The 25532-nt window shown below is 30.3% G+C and overlaps 1 protein-coding gene across 1 annotated transcript in view; it reads right to left on the minus strand.

Moving 5' to 3' along the window:
- Positions 1–265: 265 nt before the first annotated feature.
- Positions 266–25532, minus strand: part of LOC106471697 (kinesin-like protein KIF23) — a 58239-nt gene continuing 32972 nt past the window's right edge. Inside the window, exons 10-20 of the mRNA XM_013932315.2 lie at positions 20315–20434; positions 16526–16670; positions 16046–16110; positions 11679–11775; positions 9336–9394; positions 6446–6595; positions 2490–2600; positions 2147–2342; positions 1691–1776; positions 1006–1099; positions 266–432 (exon numbers count right to left, since the gene is read on the minus strand). Coding sequence (XP_013787769.1) covers positions 266–432; positions 1006–1099; positions 1691–1776; positions 2147–2342; positions 2490–2600; positions 6446–6595; positions 9336–9394; positions 11679–11775; positions 16046–16110; positions 16526–16670; positions 20315–20434 — 1290 coding nt within the window. The remainder of the gene's footprint in view (positions 433–1005; positions 1100–1690; positions 1777–2146; positions 2343–2489; positions 2601–6445; positions 6596–9335; positions 9395–11678; positions 11776–16045; positions 16111–16525; positions 16671–20314; positions 20435–25532) is intronic.

Raw genomic sequence — 25532 nt, forward strand, 5'->3', positions numbered from 1 at the left:
AGTGAACATAATGTTTTAGAAATAAAATAAAAAAAAAAACCTTTAAAACTTTAAACTCCAGTTTTTTTTATTAGTAAACAAATAACTTCAGTAGCTATAACACAGTTTTCGGTAAGTAATGCAAACTAACTTTTAACAGTTACTTTTGGCCATAGGTCTGATGTAAGCCTATGAACCAAAATGTAGGAAATAAATCAAAGTTTTAGTTTGAGAAGTATAAGCATTCTATGCTTGATTTTACTTAATTTTTTGTAATTATCAGATATTAAAAAAGCTTCTTAAAAACCTTATACAACTTTGTTTCAACTTCTCCATCCATATCTTGTTCTTGATGTGTCAGAACATATCGAGCAGCATCTTTTCCAGTGACATCTTTAGCTTTCAATTTACTAACTGATTTCTTTTTTTTCATAACTGGTTGCAAAACAGTACCTGAAAAAAAATTCTTGAACATTAAACATTCTTAAACTTTAAAATAATCCATGTTACTAATGGTACAGCAATAACTATCCCCCTATCACAATAAAATGGAAATTACTAATGCAAAGCCAACTATATACAGGTACTGATTAAAAATTTACAGTCACAATAACCACATTTCTCAGAAACATGAAAAATTTACTCTTACAATGAAAATCTTTAGTCATTTAACAAGCTTCATTATTTTAAAGACATGTAAATGTATTTAATTTTAATAACTATACATATATCTTATAATGGGTAGCTACCTTTCTGCAATTCTTAAATTAACTACACAATTATGAAAAAGTTACAAATGCTGTTAAAAATATATCACTAGTTTTTTAAAACAAATATTTGACAGTACATGTAATTTGCAAACAATTTTTTTTCCAAAAAACTCGCAATATTTTTTGTGATTGTGTTAACGGTAATTAATTAATTTAATAATGGATAAATATTTAACAATGCATATTGATCATGCAGATATGTTTCATTTTTAAAATTGTATCTTAAACTGATACCTAACAATATATTTTCACATACCATATTCAAGACTCCCAGGTGGACGGTGGTCAATCCACTTTTCTCCTCCAGATGACTGTGACCGTTTGTGTCTGGGATTGGCCACTGCCATGCTCTGATACATTCATGAAATTTAAACAGTGTTATTGTGGATTGAACTTATTTTAGTCGTTGTTGTTTACTAATATATGAATATTCAAACTGTCCAATCAATTATCTTGTAATTAATAATGTGAAAATGACATCATATCTGAATTCTACAATCTAACTTCTGAGAAACAATAACATATTGATAAATGAACAGGCAACAGTACTGCACAATAATAGTCAGTTATCTTGCAACTAATGCCATAAAAATGATGAGTTAAATTTGAATTCTATTCACTCACTTTTGAAAAACAACAATAGTTAGGTTTTCATATAAAATAAACAGACAAGAGTATTGAACAATAACTTTAAATACTTAAGTGATTACTAGTATTAACATTAGGAGTCTTCTGGTAAACACCACTGTGAAAATTAATATGCAAACTATGAAGATTTTTAGACAAAAGAATAAAAATGCAGCCTTCATCAGAAACTAAGACACAAACTTAATATAGAAAAAAAAATATTAATACTTGAGAGAATCAGTTTAAGACTCTTCAAAAACACACAAAATATTATATTAACAAAAAATAAAATAGGAAAATAATACAATACTGACCCTTGAAGGTGTTGAAGTTTGCTCTACATTCAGTTTGGTGTCTGAATGAGAAGACGTCATTGCAGGTGTATTCCGACTTCTAGACCCTTGGGGTTAAAAACAAATAAAAATCTATACATATATTTTAAAAACAATTTTTTAATGAACAACTTGAATCCTTTACTGTATTAGACATTTCACAGTTTATCTTTGCTATAGATTTATAAAGACAGTTGAATGTTAAATTCTTATGTAATTCTAATTGTCCTTTAAATGAGATGTAAAATAATGATTTGACAATATGTATTAACCAAATTTCCTGAATAATAATTAAAGAACTAATTTCATTATCTAGTCATTAAACTTAATATAGCTTTATTGTACAAGTACTTCACTCTAAAGTTAGTAGTAAAACTCAACACCAGTAAAACCTTAAAATGACAGTTTCTCTCACAATATAAAATAAGAGTTACCCACCAACAGGAGTTGCTTTTGGCCCACAAGACAATCTAGGCTCAGATTTGGATGACAACTGTCGAGGACCTAGACCTTCTCCTACCAAAAACTCCCAGTCTTCTTGAGAATTCAAAATTTCCCGTAACTGCTGGATTTTTTCACCTGTGAGACACATCTTAGCTTCAAGTTCTGCTTGCTTTTCTGCAAGTCTTCTTTCCTGAACAACAGTATATGTATTAGATTTACTAGGTAAGCTTTACAGCTTACACAAATGCAAAGCAAGAAGATACTACAATTTATAACTTGGAATTCTCTACTCTCTCATGGGTAATGTCTTAAACAATACAAAAACCTTGGATCGTACCATGATTTTCCTCATCCGTTCTCGTTCTGAAATCAGTCGGTCTTCCATCTGTACACATATTTTCTGTTTCTCTTGCTCTCCTTGATTAAGTAACATCTCTTTTTCACCCAACTAAACCAAAGAAAACTCCCTGTATTATTTAAATCAATTATTTCATAATTGCAGTCTTATTTTTCATAAAAATTGTCTTATATTAATCAAACATTTATTATTCATTTTGAATCAATGAAAATATGAAATGTGATGCAACACTTACAGAAACATAGACACATAAAAAAATATGCTAACACATCCTGTTTGCTTTGTAAGAATGTAATTACATTTATATAACCTATAAGACCAATAAAACTTTGAATTGCCATTATCCTCTATATTCAAAAGCAAAAGTATGAGTTCCTGCTTAATGTTTTATTTCAAAGCAAACTACTCAAGATTACCCAACAATAACGGGCTACTCTTGTCAGACCAAATAGTGGGATTTGATCACTACTCTTGTAGCACACTATATCCCTAGAGTGCAGAATATGTGTTAATCTTTGCAAACATGTGTCCCTTAAAAAAGTAAATTCTGTCTAAATTACACTAGCAAACAATGTAATTACTTTCCAAGATAAAATGCTTCTGTAATAGTAAAAGACAATGGTAAGAAATATTAATGCATATTATTCATTTATACATAAAGAGGTAAAATGAAGTTCAATATATACAAATTTTACCATTAGGTAATTAATAAATAGTTTACACAAAATAATTTACATATTGATATATTAGGATATGCACAATACAGTTTTTCTAAGCTTTTAAAATTCCGTAGTTCTAATTCCTCTTTATATTACTATTAGGAAAACTTTATAAACGTAGTCCATGTTTTTATTACACATTTCTGCAATAATATTCTCTTCCAAAACTAATAAGTTCCATTAATCATCTCGTATTTCATGCATGTTCACTGAACAATGTTTCACTTCATACATATTCCCCAGTGGATTATGATCTAGTGAGCTTGAGACATTTGGAAACCAATTAACTCCAACATCATAAAAGTTAACCTTTGGTGACTACAACACTGTATTTACTGATATTATCTTATTAAAGTCTGTTTATAAAAGTCATCATTCATGGTTTCCATAAAAATGAAAGTTTTTGCATCACCTCTTCTTGATATTTTCTCTCAACAACGGACTTCCAAAATAAATTTCATGAGTTCTTTAAGAGGATTCTATCTATACCACCACAATTTGCTACATTATTCAAGCATAATACTATATTTGCCAAGAAAACTCATCTTAAAACATTTAGTTATTTTTTCATTACTTTTGTTACAGTAATAGGTAAAATGAATAACTAATTAGTATTATCTAGTTCTCTAGTATATGAACATCTTCCTGACTACAATGTTTTAAACCCATTTCACAACTATAACTATTATCAAGTGTTGAAATTTCAATGCTCTTTACTTTTTAATATGTTGAGTCACCAAGATCCCAATATAATCTTTTATGCTGTCGGAGGACAAGATTCTCTCTCTACAACGGGATAAAGTATATATCAAATTTATTTAAGATATGTTATATTATTAAGAAAAACTTAAGAATTTAATTCTGCCCTTTGAAGAAAATAAAGATTAAGCAGTTCTTAAAATTACAATTTTAGATATTTGTACAGAAGCATAACAGTTAATACAGAGAACACTGGAAAAAATGATGCTATTGAACTAGCACATATCACTGTAAGAAATTGTCAGAAACAGACCTGGGTGATTTAATTGATTACCTATCGATTAGTGTCATAAACTCATCAATTAATGTGATGAAAATAATCAAGAGATCAAAATTAGGGTTTCTGATTATTCCGACAATTAAATGTCATGAAAATAACCAACTAATCAAAATATTGTCATTATGTATGTTTGTTGTTAAGCACAAAGCTACATAATAGGCTACTTGTGCTCTGCCCACTGCTGGTTTAAGCAGTATAATTAGTTTTTTAGTTCAAGTTGTCCAGCTTTGAGCTAGAATGGGCTTGGTAATTTGGGGTGGGGGTGTCTTTGTAATTTGAGTCCATTTTGGATTTCATTCCCACTGCCACCAAACTTTACTAAGACCATCTGTCAATGTTAACTGTTAACAATAGGGAAGGCTAGCAGCATTAACCACCAACTAATGGGCAACTTTTTTTTTTCTCACACAAGGTAATGTGTCCCACAACTTGAGGCACACTGTAGTAATCAATTAAAAAATATCACTAAATGCCCAGCTTTAGTTAGAAATAATGGCAATTCAGAGCAACCCATTTATGTCAGTGTATTACAAACAGAACTCCCAGAAATGAGTGTCAAAGTTAGTTACATAAATGACAAAATATCAGGCATCAATTTTTCTGTAATTGATTTTGCTTTAGATTTTCATGCAAATTTACACAAGGCCTATCTGTGTGTAATCAGTGATTAAAAGATGGGTCGTGATGAACAAAAATATAAACACAAACAACTGAAAACAATAATACACAATATAAAAAAACTTTAATAATATCATTAATTATCCACATTAAAATAATAAGCTCTAAGAATTTACTTGTCACTTCATTGGCCCAACAGGTTCTTGTACTTCATCATAACAGTTTTTTTCATAATGTTGAGTTCTCACATCCTCCAATAAAACACATGAACTAATGAACATGTACCTCTGAAGGGATATAACAGTTTATATTTCTTTACGTTACTTAGGAGATGCTTAAAAAAAATTTAAATCACACACACAGTTTCAAAACTAACAGGCATGGAAGTGAGCCACTGGCAAAACCTGATCAAATTCTTTAGTACTTACTGCAGTGAATGTCTTTTAGTGCCTATGCACTGAAACTAGCTTAACTGAAACATCAACACAGGACGTATGAAACTTGTCCCATCTTGAGAGGCCTACAAGTTTTTTAACCCTTTCAGTACAGATTCTGTATTCTTAAAATTGAAATGATACAAATATGTATAAATGACTTAGGGTTCATAAGGAATGTTTTCTGAATTTTTGGAAATTTTTCCCCTGCATGGTTTTTGAAATTTGTGTATGGGTCATGTGTCCCAATGGGCATTGTTGTTGGTTTACATGTGTATTAGCAGCTACTTTTGGAAACATATTTTACATACATTCTGAGGAAAGTAACACAAGAACATCTTGTAATCAAAATTTTATTTGTCCAATCCTGAAAAAAAAAGATGTTAATCATTCATACAAGATATTACTAGAGTGCCATGTTCAATGGTAGTAAAATGGTGAAATATTGATTGTGTCATTCATATAGCAGGGCCTTTAGTAGATTGTTGGTTTGCAGCCTTTGATGGGACGGATTACTAATTGTAATGAAGTATCTGAAAAACAAGCTATTTTTTAATGAAATGCTTATTTTATACTTTTAATAACCTCTGTGTATTTTAAAACATACATACGAAATACATCATATAATTAAATTTTGTTATTTTTCAAATTAAAAACCCACAATATGAGAGTTTATTATTAATGAGATTACTCTCTAGCATGATATATACTAAGTTACATACATTGTTATATCACTACTTGCTGTAAAAGCTCATTGTTTAGAGAAACTTCCAATAACATGTGAATTCCACTTGCTAGGGAGGGAGCCATTTGTTTTTCATTGTTGCCAATTGGCAAATTATCTTTGTAGCAGGACAACTTGGCTTATCAGATACACGCTCTTATTATCATGGAATCATGTGATCCTTAAATGTGTTTATATTTGTGGGTGCTAGTAAAGTTTATGCTATCACCATTGTTTTCTTGACAACTAAATATAGGGAGCCTGTGCTCTGGCCAAATGTAATAAATATAAGACAGACCTCCACTGGTAGCTAAGGTACAGTCCTGACAGACAAACATACTTGATTTGTCAACCAAAAATTTTGGTATTTATCAATGCAAATTCAATAACATAAAATTTACCTCATATTCTAACGTTTGCTTGCTTCGTTCATATTGGCCAACTTTCTGACGTAGAATCTCAGTGGTGTGTTCAGTACTTGACAACTTGTTTTCTAGACTCCGAACCTGCTGCCGTCGGGTTTCCAGCTCCATCTTTAATATATGTATTTCCTAAAATTCAAATTGAAAGCTCAATCTTTTATATTACTGCAACCATAAGAATGTATATATAAATCTTAATCTCTGAAACAATAACCAAAAATATGTAAATACTTATTCAATGACTAAAGATTTTTTTTATACACAACACCTTAATATTAATTATTAAGTTAACACAATAATATAATATAAATCTATAAAACAATTACACCTCAAACCTTTTGTATTCAGTTAGTTTTCTCTATTATGTACATATAGAACAGCAATGACAATTAAAACCTACTGTGGTGATAGGGGATCACTAATTAGAAGTTTTAGACAGATGTTATAAATATCAATTCCAATACAGATTTAACTATGAAACAAAATCTTCTAAAAAAAAGCATATGACAGAAGCAAACTTAATATGTGATTATTGATGATTTTAGAAATTAATGGTAAGATTTTAAACCATAGAGGTAATTAAATTTAAAGTTTGTTCTTTTCAACAAAATGTATACAAGTTAAAACAGAAGTAAAAGTACTATTTTAAATGTAAATGTTAGAACTCATATAATAAATGTTTTTTTTTCTTGTAGTCTATACTTATGTAAATTTTCATTAGTTCCATGCAAAATGTACATTGTGTTGTATTTTTTTTTAAATCAAAATTGTTATTTGTTAGCCAAAGTAGGTGTGACTATTTCTGTATTTCATACACAAATATTAGTGCACCAAGACCTAATGGTTAGTGCTTTGGACATGTAGCTGAAAGGTTGCTGGTTTGAGGTTTGCCCAGGTCATGTTTGTGTTCTTGAGCAAGGCAATTTACACTACCCAGTTGTATAATGTGTACCAGCAGGTAGCTGGTGTTAAACTGTGATGGACTGGCATCCCATCCAGACAGAATGTTTCACCATGTTTATCCATTTGTGCCACAGGAAACCAGACTTAAGCACTGGCCTTATGTGCTTGTGAAGGTGCTACAGTGGTTAAATTACATACTTTTATAAATAAATATTAATTTACATTTGCTTCTGAAAGCAAACGGCTTATAAGGAGTCTAATATACAATTACCAAGTATAGAATTCCTCTGATAATAACTTGTGTCTCTACAGAATTTTAAAGTAGCTTGAATTCGAAATACAGTGAATTACTTGGCTAGAACAATTTTGGACAACAGTTCATGACATTTAGGACTCTTGTGAGTATCCATTAGTTCTAAACTGATGTAAAGAGAGCAAATGTAAAAAGTGACAATCTCTCACACTGTTTTCTGATTATTTCTGGCTATTTTATTGTTTTAGAAAAATATAAGTGAAAATTGAAATGTTATGTTTTACTCACAGATTAGTGACCAGAAATTTAGCTATTAAGTTTACGATAATAAGAAATATATTATTATGTGACTGATATAAGAGGTGAACAAGATACAGAATTTCCCAGAGTAAGGAGAAACCAAAATTTATGGTTACATTTTAATAATTTTCCTTGCCTAGGATGTTAGGGAATGTGATAGAGAAAAGCCAACTGTCGCAGATTGACACACAATAACAGTTCTTTTAGACTAGAGAATATTCTTGTCCCTAAAGTTTTGTTTCTCACTCCTTTCAGACATTTAGTATAGACAGATGTTACTTCTGTATTGAGTCTTTATTTCTTTTTTTTTTAAGGTACATTCTTCCTTTTCACTACAACTCTCTGTCATTTTGGACTTTGAAATTGTTTTCAGTTGGCAAAAGCAATAAGTTATCATAAGTAATTAGTGGCTACAATTATTTATTTTAAAGTAACTTATAAAATACAATGTCCATTATGTTTAATTCGTGTCTACATTTGTAAGATCAAATAATTTCACAATTTTACTTGTCATGAACATTTGTATTATGCCTAATACATTTTTAAAAACTACATTTTTATATAGTCCCTTAGGGATGTTCAAGAATTAGAAGGTTGTATAATAAATGTATTCCAATCACACTACATTTGCCATATCCACTGAGGCTAGATTATTTGAAAATATCTAATAGTTCTTTTTTCTCCCTAAGTTATATTTTCTTGACATAAATGTTATTAAAGATACAAATTGAAGTGTTCTTTACTGGAATGAATAAGGGAGATAAACATTTTTTAAAGAACAAAAATAAATAAAGATTATCTGAAACTTACAGTACTAAGATCAAAATTTAGAATTAGGCATTGCTGAACTTCACATCTACATTAAATACACTAAATTGGTTTTCTATAACAACTTCAATGTAGCTCCATACACATTCAAAACAGAATCAGCAATTAAACTTCATTTTAACTAGAAAAAAAAATCATAGAAGCAATTCATTCAATTTTCTCTCCTCATAGCACACTGTAATCTGCATACTCTTAACAACAAAAATAGACTTCATGTTTCAAAAAATATCAATAAAGCATATTAATTGTTTGATAGCTTTGTTTAACACCAAGTACAACTAATCATAGTAAGGTTAGAATGCAAATGAAAAGTAATTTCTGAAGCTGACTTAATAGTGGTCAATTGAATTTTTCTTCATTATGCACCCCGAAACAAAAACTAGTTAACAAAAATAGCTCATTCTTTTTAAAGAAATACAATGAATCTAATACATTTCACTTTTCTTAAAACATAGGACTTAAAATAGAACTTGGAAACAAAAAGTGAAGAATGTCAATGAAATTTGATTCTTAGATAATTGCAATACAAACTTATATAATATTCTAATTTATTGTATTATATCACTGATAATGCTCTTTATTTACCTGTTTCATACTAAGACTTTCCTTCTCAACCTCAATGATTTGATTTCTGAAAGTATTTTCTGAAATAAATTTTACAACATGGTGAATAATCTAACTAATGAAATACTACTAATTAGCTTAATTATAAGAAAATTGTTAGACAATTAAGACAAAGATTATAAAATTTAGTTACTTATATTAACATTTCTTGATAGATAATTTTATAAATAAATACTGTAAAGATTGTTAAGACTAATTTTTGAAACAAAACATTTGGAATGCATGTAGAGAATTGAAAAATTAGATAATTTTTCAGAACTCAGTCATAATTTTAGAAAAACACATAGGTTCAAGAAGTCTTGATAGAAAAGAGTAAAAACCCTATAACCAGAGCGTTATCGGAAAGGCATACCTTTCAAAAGTGCTCGGGTTATAGGTTTTATATTCAGTTCTTTCAGAACTCAGTAATGTTTTAAATTAATATTTCTATATGGATTAGCTGTATCTTACATTATGTTTATGATTAACACTCAACTAATGCAGAGTTCTCAATAGGGTCCCAACTCTCAACTTTCTTTTCAAGTCTCAGTGAGATTTTTTTCAAGGGTCCCATAGGTAGAATTTAATACACTCAAAAAAAACAACAAAAAAACTTTTCAGTGTCAATGAAAAACTTTATTTACAATTTACACTGAATGTTGCTTCCCTTTTCGAGTGCAAAGTAATTTTCATGATAAGATTAAAAACTTTTCTTCATCTGAAAATTTTCAAATATCATTTGCATGACCCCTAAATAAATATCAAATGTTTTTTTTCAAAAAAACTTCATATCTTAGCTGTTATTTTTCTTTACCTTAACTCTATATGAGGTTAGTTGATTTGACTGACCTTGTACCCATCATAAAAAAATTAGAAAATAATTCTAAATTCCCCCATTTTCTTTCTGGAATGACTGCAAATTGTAACAGAAAACTACAACTGTTTATCCTAAGTAGCTTAAAGCTTGTAACAGTATACATCTATTCATGGCATATAAATTACAAGTCACATGGCAAACATGCAGTTCACATCAGGTATTGAATTACATAATTTGTGGACTACCCGCGAGCATACCTCATAAAAAATTATCATTATTTATTTTACTTTATCTAACCTAAAAAATTTTCAATCTTTACATCTTAGTTACTTTTATAATAATAAATAAAGAACAAGAAATAAAGTACTTACCTGGGTCTTTTTCTTTTGCTCTTGACTGTCGATAAAACTTAACACTACTTTTTTATATTAATGGTACTACTGCATTAAATAATGCACCAAAGAACACAGAATAATAATATGTAAAAAGGAAACAATGTTCCATAACTATCACAATTTTTCTGGCTTTCTAACAGTGTGACAAAAGCCATTAAATTTCAGCTAAGCCTACTGATGTGTTTCCCGTTGGAATAAAGTTTGAACTGAAGGAAAATAGATAATTCTCTGTACAGAAAACAATGTAATATAATACATCATTTGATAGAAAAAAACTTTGGCTTTCTTTTGGTTATATATAATATAGTCTTAAATGTCAGAGAGAACTATTGGCAAGTTCTGAAAGAGAGGATGTGACATGTGGGAGTGGCAAGAGGGGTCTGAATTTCTTATTGCTCTGTAACTAAATAAAATTGAAGTCTATGTAAACTATGCTTTGCCCGAGCAATGATAACATCATAATGAGTATTTTACATAAAATTTCGTGCTTCTCAGAGGGATGGTAAAAACATTAGAAAAGAGGGAAGACATAGATAACAAACATCACAATTCTCACACTAGGGTACAAGTGATGATGACAGAACCTTGTCGAAACATTGTATATTTGCTGTTATGTTAAACTTAAAGTTTTTCTTCATTACCAATTCAAGCCATCTACAAGCATTATTAGTCTCAAAGTGGGTTTCTCGTCATCAAACTTAATTAGAACTCTGTAATGCTATCAACAAGTGTTTTTATCTACATATCACAATTTTTTCAAATACTTTGTGTTTTCCATAAAAATATATATATCATTACAGGTACATCAAAAAATTAATTACAAACAAATTTTTATATTTTCTATCACTGTTACTCTTGACTAATATGTTTCTTTGGCATTTTAAACAAGTAGTGGGAAATATACATATATCATGTGTTACACACACACACACACACACACATATATATATATATTCCTGATACAATTATCACAGAAAAAATAATAAAATATTAATTTTACATTCCCACAAATGTATCAAATAGAGAAGAAGAAAAAAAAACATTTCTTGAATTCAAAGTAAAAATAGCCATACACAGATGAAGAGCAACTATCTAAACTTGTACAATACATACGTTTACTAGCTAGGTCATTCAGCAAGACTTCACGACGAGATTTTCTAGCAATCAAAAACTGGATAAGGCACTCAAAGGAGGCTTCGTCATCAAACATCTGTTCCAGAAATTATCACATAAATCATACGTTAAAGGAAGCTTCTGAAATTTGTTTATAAAATTATATTTACACAATGTATTTTAACATTTAATAAAAAACTCAAAACTTTGTCATAACAATAAGAGATGCCATCTAAGTTCATAATTTTATACAGTTTTGACCACACACTTACTATAACCACATAAGGCCACATTAAAGAAACCTGAAAGTATTCAGTAAGTTAACTGATGTGCCAATTATTCAATGAGTCCAGAGGTGCAGTTATGTTCAAGGGAAAAAATACAATTACAAATAAATACATTTAATCAATTTTGTTACTTACAAGCAAATTTTAGCTAATTAGATAAATGGTAACAGAAGCACTGACATTTCTGTTATGATGATCCATACTAGAGATATGTATTGTTTATAACACATGCAACTAAACAGTATTTTAGCTCTTTGGCACCCAGATGTGTTCATCTGGCCCTGAGGTCAAAACTGCATACAAAAAAAAAAATAAAATAAAAAAAATAAAGCTATTGTTGTTCTTACACATTTTATTAAAAAACTTCAGAATTGAAATTTATTCAATATAAAAAGTAATTTTGATTTCAGTGCTCCAAACAAAAATATTAGTGTTTGTGAACTTCCAGTTTTTTCTGTGCATAAGACAGCCATCGTAGGCTCCTAAAACAAAAGTCAAAATAGTTTTGAAAAAAAAAATGCTAATTTGACCTTGAACCTTGAGTACATGTGTGGTTTCAGTTTTAGCCAATTACTATTTCTGAACCCAAACTGTCATAGCGTGATGTAACTGCCTATATCTTGGCTTTGAGAAGACACAGATAAGTGATCTAAACACCTAATTAAAACTCATTTTCTGCTATGCACAACTGTGTAAGAAAATATAGAACCAATTTATAGAAGAATCATATATTGCTATAATAAATTGTTTGTGAGCAGCTTCTGCCACAACTGTTCCAATTTTTTTTACACTTATAAAAAATATTGCTTTTTATTTTAAATATAATGTTGGAACATGATAGGAAAATAAATGTTTTTATGGAACAAAATCAGGTAAGCCTAATTAAATCATTTTGCATTCAACTTCATCATTTTGTCTCATCAATAGTTTCACTATTTGTTAGAACATGTTTAGATTAGACCTTACCAGCCTAAGTAACTGCTTGAATGCGTAAAGAAAATCATAGAAAAGAAATGTAAAAAAACTAAATATAAATGATTATCAAATGGAACCTTTTAATTAAGAATTGAAAAAAGTTGGCTTCCTTGTATATAATTGTGGTACAGTAAAAAAAGTTATTTTTACTGTATACCAATGAAACTGAATACAGATTCTTGAATAAAACAAAGATAAAATTTTCAGTTCACAAGAATGTAGTTTGACATAACAATCAGTAATTGAAATCTACAACAAAGGTAAGATTTTTATTTATCTCTTAAAAAATATCAAAATATTTTTGAATTTTAAAGATGTTAGTTCATATAAATATCACATATTTTGTAGAAGATGTAGAATACTCAACTGAAGTTTCAAACAATTTCACCCAGTAGTTTTTGCAAAACGATATAACAAACTATACAAAAGGTGCATGAAATTGATTCACCAGGGCATTTTTGTTAAAAGTACAATCTTTAGTCAGCTATATCCTTTTAGTTATACTTTAAATGCTGAAATCTGGCAAAGCATTAGAAATCAACAGACCTAAAATGTGTGATCAAAATTACATAAAATTTAGATTTTCTTTCCCCCCCAAATCCTAATTGATTTGACCATTTCAGATTCACAAAATTGATGAATTAAGAGGTTAGCGGAAAACGAAAATGCACTGTTTATATGGTTTTTATTAAAACTTTAGGTTTAAATTAGTGAGCAAATGTTACCAAAATTTGACAGATTATCAGTAAACATTACAATGCTTTCATACGCAAAATATCAAATATCTTTATTAAGTTTTAAGGTTTGTAAAGCAATGCTTTACTCATGCCATTTTTTCCTTTTCACGTTTCCTATTATCATACAAAGTAATTTTCATTTTAAGATTAAAAATACTTTTATGGATCAGAAAATTTTGAAATTTCACACACGAAATCATTATAATGTCCAGATAGTTATCAAATGTTTCTTAAGAAAAAACTTTATATTTTATCTGTTATTTTAAGTAATGAATCTCTGTACGGATTCAGTAGATTTGATCAATCTTGTAAACACCATAAAAAATTATGAAATAAATATAAATTATGCCTCTTTCATTCTAGAGTGAACATAAAAAAAAATATAAGACGAAAACATAAATTTTTAGACTAAATAGCTTAAATCTCATAACATTATACATTTATTATATTGACCTTTCAGCCATGCCTGACTAACAATACACAAGTTATAATGATGCAGCGCACATGCACTCATGTTACTGTATCCAATAATATAAAACTGACCTTTAGTCTTTACAAAGTGACCTGTCTTGACTGTGTTTTAATAGACTAGTATTTTGTAAAATACAGTCACATTTCCATTATTATACATTATATATGTATATAAATTATTGCTATTTAGAAATAAGTTGTTACACTTATTTTTCTTAAAACATAGAACAGTAAATAAAGAAGTAAAGCAAACAATTATTTGTTCTAGTTACGACCTTTGTACTCAGTTACTGCTCGATGTAGATTGCTAAGCCTTTAAAAATTTTTGTACGTGGAGGATATGAACAAATATTTTTTTTAGGTTTTATATATACATTTGAATAATTAAAAAAATTATAAATTACTACATCAATACCATAGAAATCAATTATAATTTATCAATTTTAGTAACTAAGCTGTATTTGGGTCTAAAAAAATATGAAATTTCGAGCAGACTAAAGACTCAACTTACCTCTACGCCATCTTGTATTGAAAGAAAGATATAATGACTTGATATTTTATAAGGGCTGAGAAAGCCACTTGGGGGACATTCTGAGCTCTCGATTGGTTATTCATGTCATATATAGAAGTAACTGTATATAATGGAGCATTTCCAAAAATGGGTGGAATGCCTTTGTGTTTGATTTATTACATGAGCAATATCTTAGCAAACTGAAAAGACAATACATTCTTATTTTATATTCTAGCTTGTCAATATCGCTAATTTGAGTTTCTAATTCATACGAAACTATAGACTTAGTATTTTGACTTCACAAGCATCTAATTTGAACCAGTGGTGTATTCAACATACCACGTGACACACAAAAATTTATGTTTATCTGTTTTTTTAATATTTACTTTTAAATAAAAAAATGAGTAATGTATAGCACTAAAATTTGAATTAAATCTACAGTTTGATACAAACTTATTGACATAAATTCATGAAATAATTTTGAATGCGAGTCAACAAACGAGATGCGATGGCCTTTCACCCGTGACCCTTCTCAAAAGGGTTATTAGGATTACTATGTGACCAACTGTAATAAAAAAATGGATAAACTTATGTTTGCTACTAAGTAACCTAGGAAAATACTTAACTTAAAAGTTCTAAAATTAGCTTTTTTTTGTTTTTTTGCTAATGGTCAATCTATTATGTCACTCATGGTCTTCTGTTAGCCTCTATATATCTAAACTGAGAGATGCACTAAAAACTATCATGAGTTTAAAAACTTAAGTATCTTAATATGCTAATTCATCTAGAAAAACAAAATAAATGGAGCTCTGAGTATATATACACAAACACAAAACCAAGAATATGTTTGTTGTAACATTGCTAAAGCATGATTTATAAGAAATTAAGGATGCCAAATCCATTGTAATGACTTCTATTAACACAAAATGTATACTACAAGATGTAAAAAAAACCTGTCAGGTGAAATCTGTTGAAAAGTGCTATACGTAAGAGCAAAAAACAAAACAAAACTGTAAAATAATTTGATCAACCAGGAAAAGCCAAAAAAGCTAATATGTTTCAAAATTGTTCTTTTCTCTCTCTCTACATCAGTAATAAATGAGGTTTCATTACAATTTATCAAGAAACTACTGGCACTTGTGGACTATAAGTTATACAAATACACTTTACAGTTAAAAAGGTGGAAATTCTTTTTAAAAACAGAAATTTCATTCTACTCATAAACGAAATGTATGTTTGATACAAGTTTCTCACTTACAGTAACCTCTGTTAAAAACATAAAAACACACACAAAAATAATTAGAGAAACAGTGATAAAAAATATAATTAGCAAAAATGCTTTTACTTCACCAACACATGTAAACTAAGTAGAACAGAAACACAAACCATTAGATCTGGAAAAGGTGCACCAAGACTATATACACCTGGAGCCAGAAGTTCTTGTAGATTTCCTATTAAAGCGTAAAGAGCAAAATAAGCAGTTAGTGGAAGTGTTTCTACATATCTGTAAAGATGTACGGTACACAAATATACACAATTTGCTTAATTAAGTTCACTGAGTAAATGATTTGTCAATTAAACTATTAAAATCTTGGAAACTTGCTTTGTGGATTAAAATAATCTATATTAGAAGTGGCTTTTATCTGTGTGCCTCTTTGAACATTATGTAATGAAAACTATTCAACTTCCAAACCTTTGATTACTCCAAAATTTTCAGGAATTCTCATGCATAAGTGAAACAAATTTTCATACGTCTTTTAAAGTAAACACAGTATAAGGTCAAATACAATAAAGTTCTCAAGAATTAAGAAGAAAAGACTGGGCCTTCTATTAGGAAAGAAGATTTTATGAAGTTTTATTTCTTACCACCCTCTTCCTTTGCTTTACGAACAGCTTCACGATACAAGTTTCCTCTACCTACTCGAAGACCAAGAGACACAGGAGTACTGGGAATAGGTGTGGCTCGACTTATCATTACCTCCTGGGTCATTTCTGCAAACCTCATCACATGCTGAACAAAGAATATCTTAAGTAAATTTCTGATATATTATTAATGCTAGTAAATCAATATATGCCAGTAACTTTATACTGACTTCCACAGCAAAAATATAAATACCATATAAATAAAAAGGGAAAAGGTCAATCCAAGTTTTATTTTTTCACATTTCTTAATCAATCCACTACTTGTGACAACAATATTAAAAATATTAAGCAGTTTGTTGATACAAAATAATTTTCTACAAAAGTTTACTACAGAAATGTAGATACAATTACAATATCAGGGGTTTCTTTAAGAAACATAACATTTATTAAATTTATAAAAAAGATCCTAAACACTTAATGAACTTTTTTTCAAAGGTACAAAAATGTTTACAAGAAAGTGAATATGTTTTACAAAGAAATCTTGACTTTAAATATTCATTTACACACTCAAGCCACATCTCAGGGAAAATTCATTCTAGCCATCACTTCAGTGTTTTATAATTTATACTCATGAAGGGACATTCAACAAATACCGAAAGATGATTGGATAACACTTGTTCAGCTCAACAGTGGATAACATCATACTGAACTCACGCTTTTCCTTCTTATTTTGTTACTGGTCAGAATTGGGATTCTTACTTACATAAAGTACATCTTGCATATGTAATGGAAACTACCAAGAATATGGTCAACTATGACATTAACAAAAACAAACTTAGTCCCATGCCAAAATAGAACAGCTAAACCTTACTTGCTACTAGGTGACAATGTAAAAAAATCCACACATATTTGCATACAATGCTTAACTAATACAACATATGCTGAACAGGTTTATGTAGTCATTATCCAATAAATCTTTGTGTTAAAAGTTATTTGCAAAAAAAATTTTCATTTCTTTTTTATGTCACATACAGTTATCTGGCTGTTGACTAACTTCGTAACATACCCGCTCAAGGATTTTGGGCTATAATTTCAACAATATTTGACCAGTTTAGGCACAAGATGACTCAAAATAATGGAAATATAATATTATAGAAATGATAAATGAAAGCATAAGACTACTTATGCATAATGTTTAGGGGAAAATGTGTTGAAAAATTTTAAATCTTTGGATTACACATACAATTGTTTATACAGTTCAGAATTCTTGCCTGTATATATTATAAACTAAAATTACCATCAGTGACTATGGAAGCAAATAATGTGAAGTACATATCTATGTTTTGGTAAAACTTAGGGGGCAAAACATTATAACATAACTAGTATATCAATCATTGGCAATACTTACCGTTTACTATAGCAACGAATATTTTCATTATAACTATGCGAGATGTATTTAGAAATATTTTGAGGTACACAAAATGACAAATACATGACATTTTTAATACTTATTCAAAAATATTCATAGCAGACTTAATATTTTCCTCTGTTGAAACATTGTGCAACAATAACATGTTTTTTTGCACAACTTATCCCACATGGACGATTGATATCTGAACCACGATGAATTTAAATTCAAACAAAAATAACGAACAGTATGAATACAATAAAAGGTGGTTTTGTCATGGTACTAGTCATTGCCACTATGCCACTGATTGACTTAGAGATTTCCTTACTCATTACAATTGTGTTACTGTTTCTTATTACTGACTCTTTACAGGGAGAGGAGTCCTTGTCTATGAAAATAGTCCACCTAATATATCACATAATCTATGCCTAGTCTGTCAAATAATCATCAATCTGGCAGAAGGAAAAATAATAAACATTTGCTCAGTTTAGAAAACTGTTGCATATTGATATCATCAAAGATCCTTATCTCCTGATACCACAAACACTGCAAGTAAATAATATGAACACAAAGCAAATTATAAAACAACAATCAAGTATCAAAATACATTATTGACAGAGTAAATGAGCTTCAAATAATATAACATTTATCATGAATATACAAGATATATAGTAAAATAATAATAATACAATCTCAGGAGATTCAATTCTTTTTTTTCAAAAGTGTTAACTGAATGAAACTTGTTTCTAGCAAGGACAACATTTTCATATCAACAAAACTTAATGTTCATAGGATATTTCAAGCACAACAATTGAGTTGTCAACTAAGAATATTTTCATGAATAAAGTAACATTACATAGGTCTCTGTAACATTAACTTTTCATGGCTTTAACATTTTCTACTAAACCCCTTTTATTTGTTTTTATGTTTTAATGTCAGTGTATTTCCAAGTTAACCCACAATTGAGTCAGTTACTTGCAGCACATAAAAAAGGGACAGTATTAAAGTTATGGAAACTTTCATTTGACCAGTCCACAACTGTTGTATTCATGTAGAACTAATCTAATGTGGCCAGTTTCAAGGATGCCAAGGAAGACCAAGAAAGCCCTTGTCAATCATCTGGATTCGCACTTAATCCTTTACACATGTCAGTTGGGACACATACCAGAAATGTGTTAAATCATGGTTGAACTTACACATTTCTGATCAATACACTGCTGAATATTTTCAACAGCACTTGTCAGATGTGATCCTCAGTGATGCAGGGTTTCATCCAATGTGCTCTAGGTGTTTTATAGGCAAAATGTACATGAAGTGTGCAAGAAAATGCTATACATCTACAGTTTCTGCCTGGACTAATTGGTATTTCTGGCATTTATGGGCCAAAATAATGTATTTGTCTCTTTTCTTGAATGTGTAACTGACGGCAGGAAGGACATGTCCAGATGTACTGATAAGGAGGCCATATCTTGATCTAGATTTCTTGCTAGGGCTAAGCAAGGGCATGGAACTGGTGTAAGATGAGGTACTGTCTCTTGTAATATTGGCTACCAAGAATATATTCAACTATGATGTTAATAAAAACACCCTTTGGCCCCTGTTGAAATGTAACAATTAAATCCCGCCTGCTACCAAGAGACAATACGAAAAACACAAAAACATGCATATATACATACAGTGTTGAACTGAAGTTAACTCTTACAAAGAACAGGACAAGACAACCAAGCATAATGTTAAAACAAATGACAATCTTGACCAGATAAATCTTTATTTGTAATAAGGGTAAAACTCAACTCTACCTTCTCTTCCAATATCATAAATGCTTCCAAAATCTTTTGAACCAAATTGTAAAATATTTAACAAAAATCCTATAAATCATAGTAATCTTTAACAACTTCTACACTCAGAATACAATTGTTGAATCCAAGTTAAGGAACTTTTATTCAAGTAAAGCATAACTAAACATCTCTAGAGAAAAATACTTTTAATCTTCACATAAAAACTTTTTTCTAATCGATACATCATATACTGTAATCATGATTTTAAATGGCCAACAACTTTACACAAATGGATACAGTTAACACATTTTGGGAAAAATATTTCCATAATAATGTTGGACATATTTTATAAAAAATTGATCTTGGAGCATACTAAATGTTGTTCTTTAGAGTTCTTACAAAAATTGATCTTCATACTGAATTTGTTGAACAGAACACTAACAAATTTGTAACTGTAGTATATTTTCCATAAATCTTATTGTGCAATATAACCTCAAATGAAGGTAGTAGTTAACTGAATTTAGTCTTCATATTTTCATTACATAGTTTACTACCAATATAAAATTACCAATACAAATAATAACATAAAAGACACAAAAAACTTACAAGTGTTTCATCATAGTCACCAGCACAAGGATTGACACAAACTATCATTCGCACCTTGCCTTCTCCTTCAAAAAACCTTTTAAATAAATTGGTTAACTTTGTTTCTCTATATGGCACCATCTAAAGAAAGAAAAGCAATAAAAACAACTCAGACTTAAATCTTCTAAATGTATATGTGACAACAGTTGGCAAACAAAAATGAAACGGAATATTAAGAAGAATACGAAACCAAGGCTGAGCCAGATGTTAAAGAGCAATATTTAATAATTAAAGCATACAAAGAATATTGCAACTAGAAAATAAATAAATGGGTAAACATAACATAAAAAGGCTATACTACTTCATAGTGTCTAACTATTCCACCACCAGATAAGGAACTTGAAAAGTTGTGACTAAGGGATGTGGTTAATGTCAATGACCCACACAGAAAATAAGCGATTCACCCAATGTTTTTAATTAATTCTTTACTCCAGACGGGTAAATTTTGGGAAGTTTGAAGGGATTATTCTTTCTTTATAATAATAAAAAAATTCCAAACTTACATATGATTAATATTATAGTTTTTCAATACTAAAACAGAGGGCATATAGGGGTTCAATATACGGGCCTAGAAGGGGACATATGTGTCCATTGCACCAAAACAGCTAATAGTGAGTGTATACAACCAATGAATCAATACATTATATTCATTACAGGTTTCAGTTTTATCATGTATTAGTTTATGTTAGATATTATGTATTTCTAGCCATTTCTTATACAGACTATTACAAGTTCCTTTCTATCAGATGCTTGCTTCACATAAAATTTCCAACATAAATCTAAAACCTTCCTCCTCCATGGTCAAGAAGAACACTAGCTTTCAGACAACACTAAGATTTCTAAATTCAAGTTCAGAGGAATTAAAAGCCTTGAAGAATTTCAGTAAAAATGGTAGCGTCATTATTTTTAAATGTAGCAGGAAAGGTAATGGTATTGTTATTATGGACAAAGATGATTATTTAAGGAAAAACAAGATATTTTAAGTGACTGTACTAAATTTGTGAAGTTGAGCTGTGACCCAACCAATACAAGAGGCAAAGTTACAAAGATACTTATCAAAACTGAAAAAAGTAGGATATTTTAAATGAAGAACAATATTTGTAAACATCAGAACATCAGGTAGTCATCCAGGAGTTTTTTACAGACTTCCTAAAATTCATAAACAAGGGTGTGCATTACAACTTATAGTCTTCAATACTGGAACTTGTAGTGTTGCTTTAGAAGTTTTTTTGGGTTCAATTTTTAAAGACTTTTACTACCAATGAATACATGTTGAAAACTTTTTTGAATTTTCTAGTAAAACATAAAAAAAAAGTGATGTTGAATCTTGGTGGTGCATAAACTTATCATTGGAAGAGACTATACAGTTAAGAGCTGATCTTTAATTACAACAGCTTCAACAGTTTGACCAGTCCTAAATCTTTCTTTTTGAAGATGATGAGCTTTGCTACAAAAAGAATCACATTTTCCTTTTAATGACAATGAAAAACAATGATTGGAAGACTGCCTAAAATTATTCAAATCACTTCATTATTGCAGATACATGGATAAAACTTTCACCACTTTAAGGAATTCTGATCTAGTTTTTCAATTCCTTGAGTACTTCAATAGTTAGCATAACCATTTAACCCTCATCAGCACACCCGGGGTCCACATGGGCTCCAACGATTTTCTCAGTTGTATATCTTTTTACAAAATCATTACAAATCTATACCCATTCATGTCATTGTCAAGCAGAAACCCTGTATCAATATGACAGTATTGTTTTTGAATCATGCAGACGGAGTATTTAGCTATAATCTAATATTTATCTGGGGTCCATGTGGACCTCATACTATCACTGACCATCACTATACATGCAGTTCACCCTATAGCATATGAAACAAATTTCTAAATGTTTATTTCACTATATAGGCTGTTGTAGAGGATAATTCATCAAAGAGGTACAGTATCATCTGGTCTGTTTGCTTATAACATCATTGTGGTAAGCATGTATGCACATCTTATTCCTCAACAAGTGTTCTCTGTGATGATGCTTATAATGCCCTATTCTATAGAAACCTTGTTTGATAATTGTTGTAAATAACCTGCTTATTGAATTTTCAATTTCTAGCATACAATGAGGACATCTTTGTGTTTGGTCAGAACCAAGGTGACCCACAATGTAAAATTTGAGTTGAATTTTACAGTATGGTAATTTTATGCTTGGGTCTGGATGGACCCAGATGTTCCGTACCATAATTTTTTGAAGATGTGCTAATGAGAGTTAAAATGTACTGTTGAACATCAACAAGACCATAAACTTTCATTCATTCCTGGACACTTTGATTTACAATAACAATGGTCATTTCCAATGAGAAGTATACCACAGAAAAACATTTCTTGGTATGTAATTTTACAAGTTATATATCAAATGTTTTTAAAGAAAACTTGGTTAAGATTTTGTTCCATCAAGCACAAGAAATATCTAGAAATTCTTTGCAAATAGAATTAAATAACATCAAATAATTCTTATGCAAAGAAGTACTCTCAGAATATATTTCAAACCTATCTGGATAAGCATAGTGTTAGTAAACCATCTATGTATGAAGTTCTGAAATATTCTGTTATTACTAATAGCCAGTTAAGAAATATAATTCATAAGATTTACTCTGAAATAAAGCTGAAATATTTTTTAAAACCTGTCACCTACAACTGTTTTTAGATTTAAGGAATGTATTTGTGCATTAAAGTAATCAATGTAGTTTTTAAGTTTACATATACCTGCTGTCAGCAAGGCTATATTAGGTCTACTAAAAGAAAACCATTAACCTGTGTGAAAGAAAATGCAAACTTCAGATCCCAGAATAAATCAAGTGTACTTGAACATTACCTAAGGGAATGTGATGTCTTAACCCGAGAATGCCAGTGTGATTCCATACAACTTAAAACCTGTATTATCCTGTAAATCTACACAACTAGGTTCTCTTTCATACCATTGGAAGTGTGCATTAAGACCTCACATAGGATAGATGTGTATGCTATTCCTATCATTCCTTTGCATTTATCAATGGTGGTAGGGTATCATATGACCCCAGTTGGCAATTGTGTTAGTGTGAGCTTGTAAAACAGATTTAATATTTTTCTTTAGGAAATCTGCAAGTGTTAGGACTTCTCTCTTATTTTTATTTTTCGCTATTATTATTATTATTATCACTGAATTATATTTTGATTTAGTAATAATATGCAAACAATATTTTTTGAATCTAAGTCAAATCTGAGTCTTAGTCTCTCTATGTTTATACAGTGTCATGTATGTGTTTCTAGTGTTCAAAAAACTTACCCAACATGCCTATAGGGTTGTCAGAGAAAGAAATACAAAAGTTGTTAGACCAGATGATGATGATGAAAATGATAAAGATAGCAGGATACAAGGAGTGTTGAATGTAACAGTGAGCATCATGATCATTTCCTCCTTCCAGATTTGGACTGTGAAGAAAAGAAGTCAGCTATAGCTGAAAAGCTTCAGCCAACAGTGAAGAAGAAATGTACAGCTGTAGAAACCAAGTCAAAGTTTTGCATTAACTGATCTATTGTTACATGGCATAAAATCAGTATTAGTGTTTGGTTGTTTGTTTTTGAATTTCGCGCAAAGCTACACGAGGGTTATCTGCGCAAGCCGTCCCTAATTTGGCAGTGTAAGACTAGAGGGAAGGCAGCTAGTCATCACCACCCACCGCCAACTCTTGGGCTACTCTTTTACCAACGAATAGTGGGATTGACTGTCACATTATAACGCCACCACGGCTGAAAGGGCGAGCATGTTTGGTGGGACGGGGATTCGAACCCGCGACCCACAGATTGCGAGTCAAGCACCCTAACCACCTGGCCATGCCGGGCCCAGTATTAGTGACAAAAATGGTTATAAATGGTCGATTGAATGCCCAACTTGTCAAAATCCACGATCAAGTCTGAATGTTGTCACAGAAACTGCTGGTCCTATTTGTTTCACACAAAATACAAAGTCTGAAATTGAAGCATGGAGATTCTTTTGTCTCTGATGAAATGATAGATATGATAAAACTTCACACAAATGAAGAAATTGACAGGAAAGTTGTAAAATATAAAAATAATGATGGCATAGTAGTTGAAACAAGTCCATTAGAGGTAAAGGCATTAATTGGACTACTATACTTTACTGCCACACAGAAATAATCACATGTAAATATTGAGGAACTACGGAACAGCACATTATCTGCTGATTTTTGTGCATGTACCATGAGCAGATCTAATTTTCCATTGATTGCCTGTCTTAGGTTTGCTTGTAAGGAAACATTCTCAGAGAATAAATGAAGACAAATTCGCTCCAGTCAGAGTGATTTGGGATAAGATCACTGCACACTGTTGACAAAAACTACAAAATGTCAACTTGTACCACTGCTGATGAATAGCTTCTTGGGTGTAAAGGTAAATGTGGTTTCAGAATGTACATTCCAAGGAAACCTGTTAGGTATGGGTTAGAGATAGATTTCATTTGTGATAACTACACATATTATTTATCACATTCTATTCCATGGATCGAAATATTACATTCCCATTTTCCCAAGGAATTTACCTTCCTTGAGGAATTTCATCTTTGATGGCTTTCCTGATCCAGAATGCATGGTCCATCCATATTCCTTTAGTTGACCAATGAAAGTGAACATATTGCATGGATTAAATAAAAAACAATTCATGAGGAAATGCAACTTTACACGAGGGAATGTAATCTTCTTGATAGCTTTCCCTTGATGAATGTAATTCATTATTTCCATCCCTGATTCCATACTTTGAGGAAAAAGCCTTGCTGAGCAACTTGTATGTGCTTTGACAGAAAACATCTGAGGTACACATAGAAATGTTACTATGGATAATTGGTTCCTTCAATTTCTCTGGCAAATTCTATGTTTTCTGAACAACTGACAGTAGTTGGTACACTTTGGCAGAATAAAAAGAAGATTCCTCCAATACTAATAAAAAAGAAAGGATGTCTAACTGGCACTATATTTTTTTATCATGATCTTACTCTAGTTTCATATTGTCCCAAACCCAGTAAAATGCTACACAAAAATCAGAAATAATCCATTAATACAATGAAAGGAGGGGAGGGGGGGGGAGGAGAGAGAGAGAGAGAGAGAGAGAGAGAGAGTAGTATACTTTA

This window comes from Limulus polyphemus, unplaced genomic scaffold (assembly GCF_000517525.1).
Source record: "Limulus polyphemus unplaced genomic scaffold, Limulus_polyphemus-2.1.2 Scaffold4798, whole genome shotgun sequence".
In the NCBI taxonomy this organism is placed as follows: domain Eukaryota; kingdom Metazoa; phylum Arthropoda; class Merostomata; order Xiphosura; family Limulidae; genus Limulus; species Limulus polyphemus.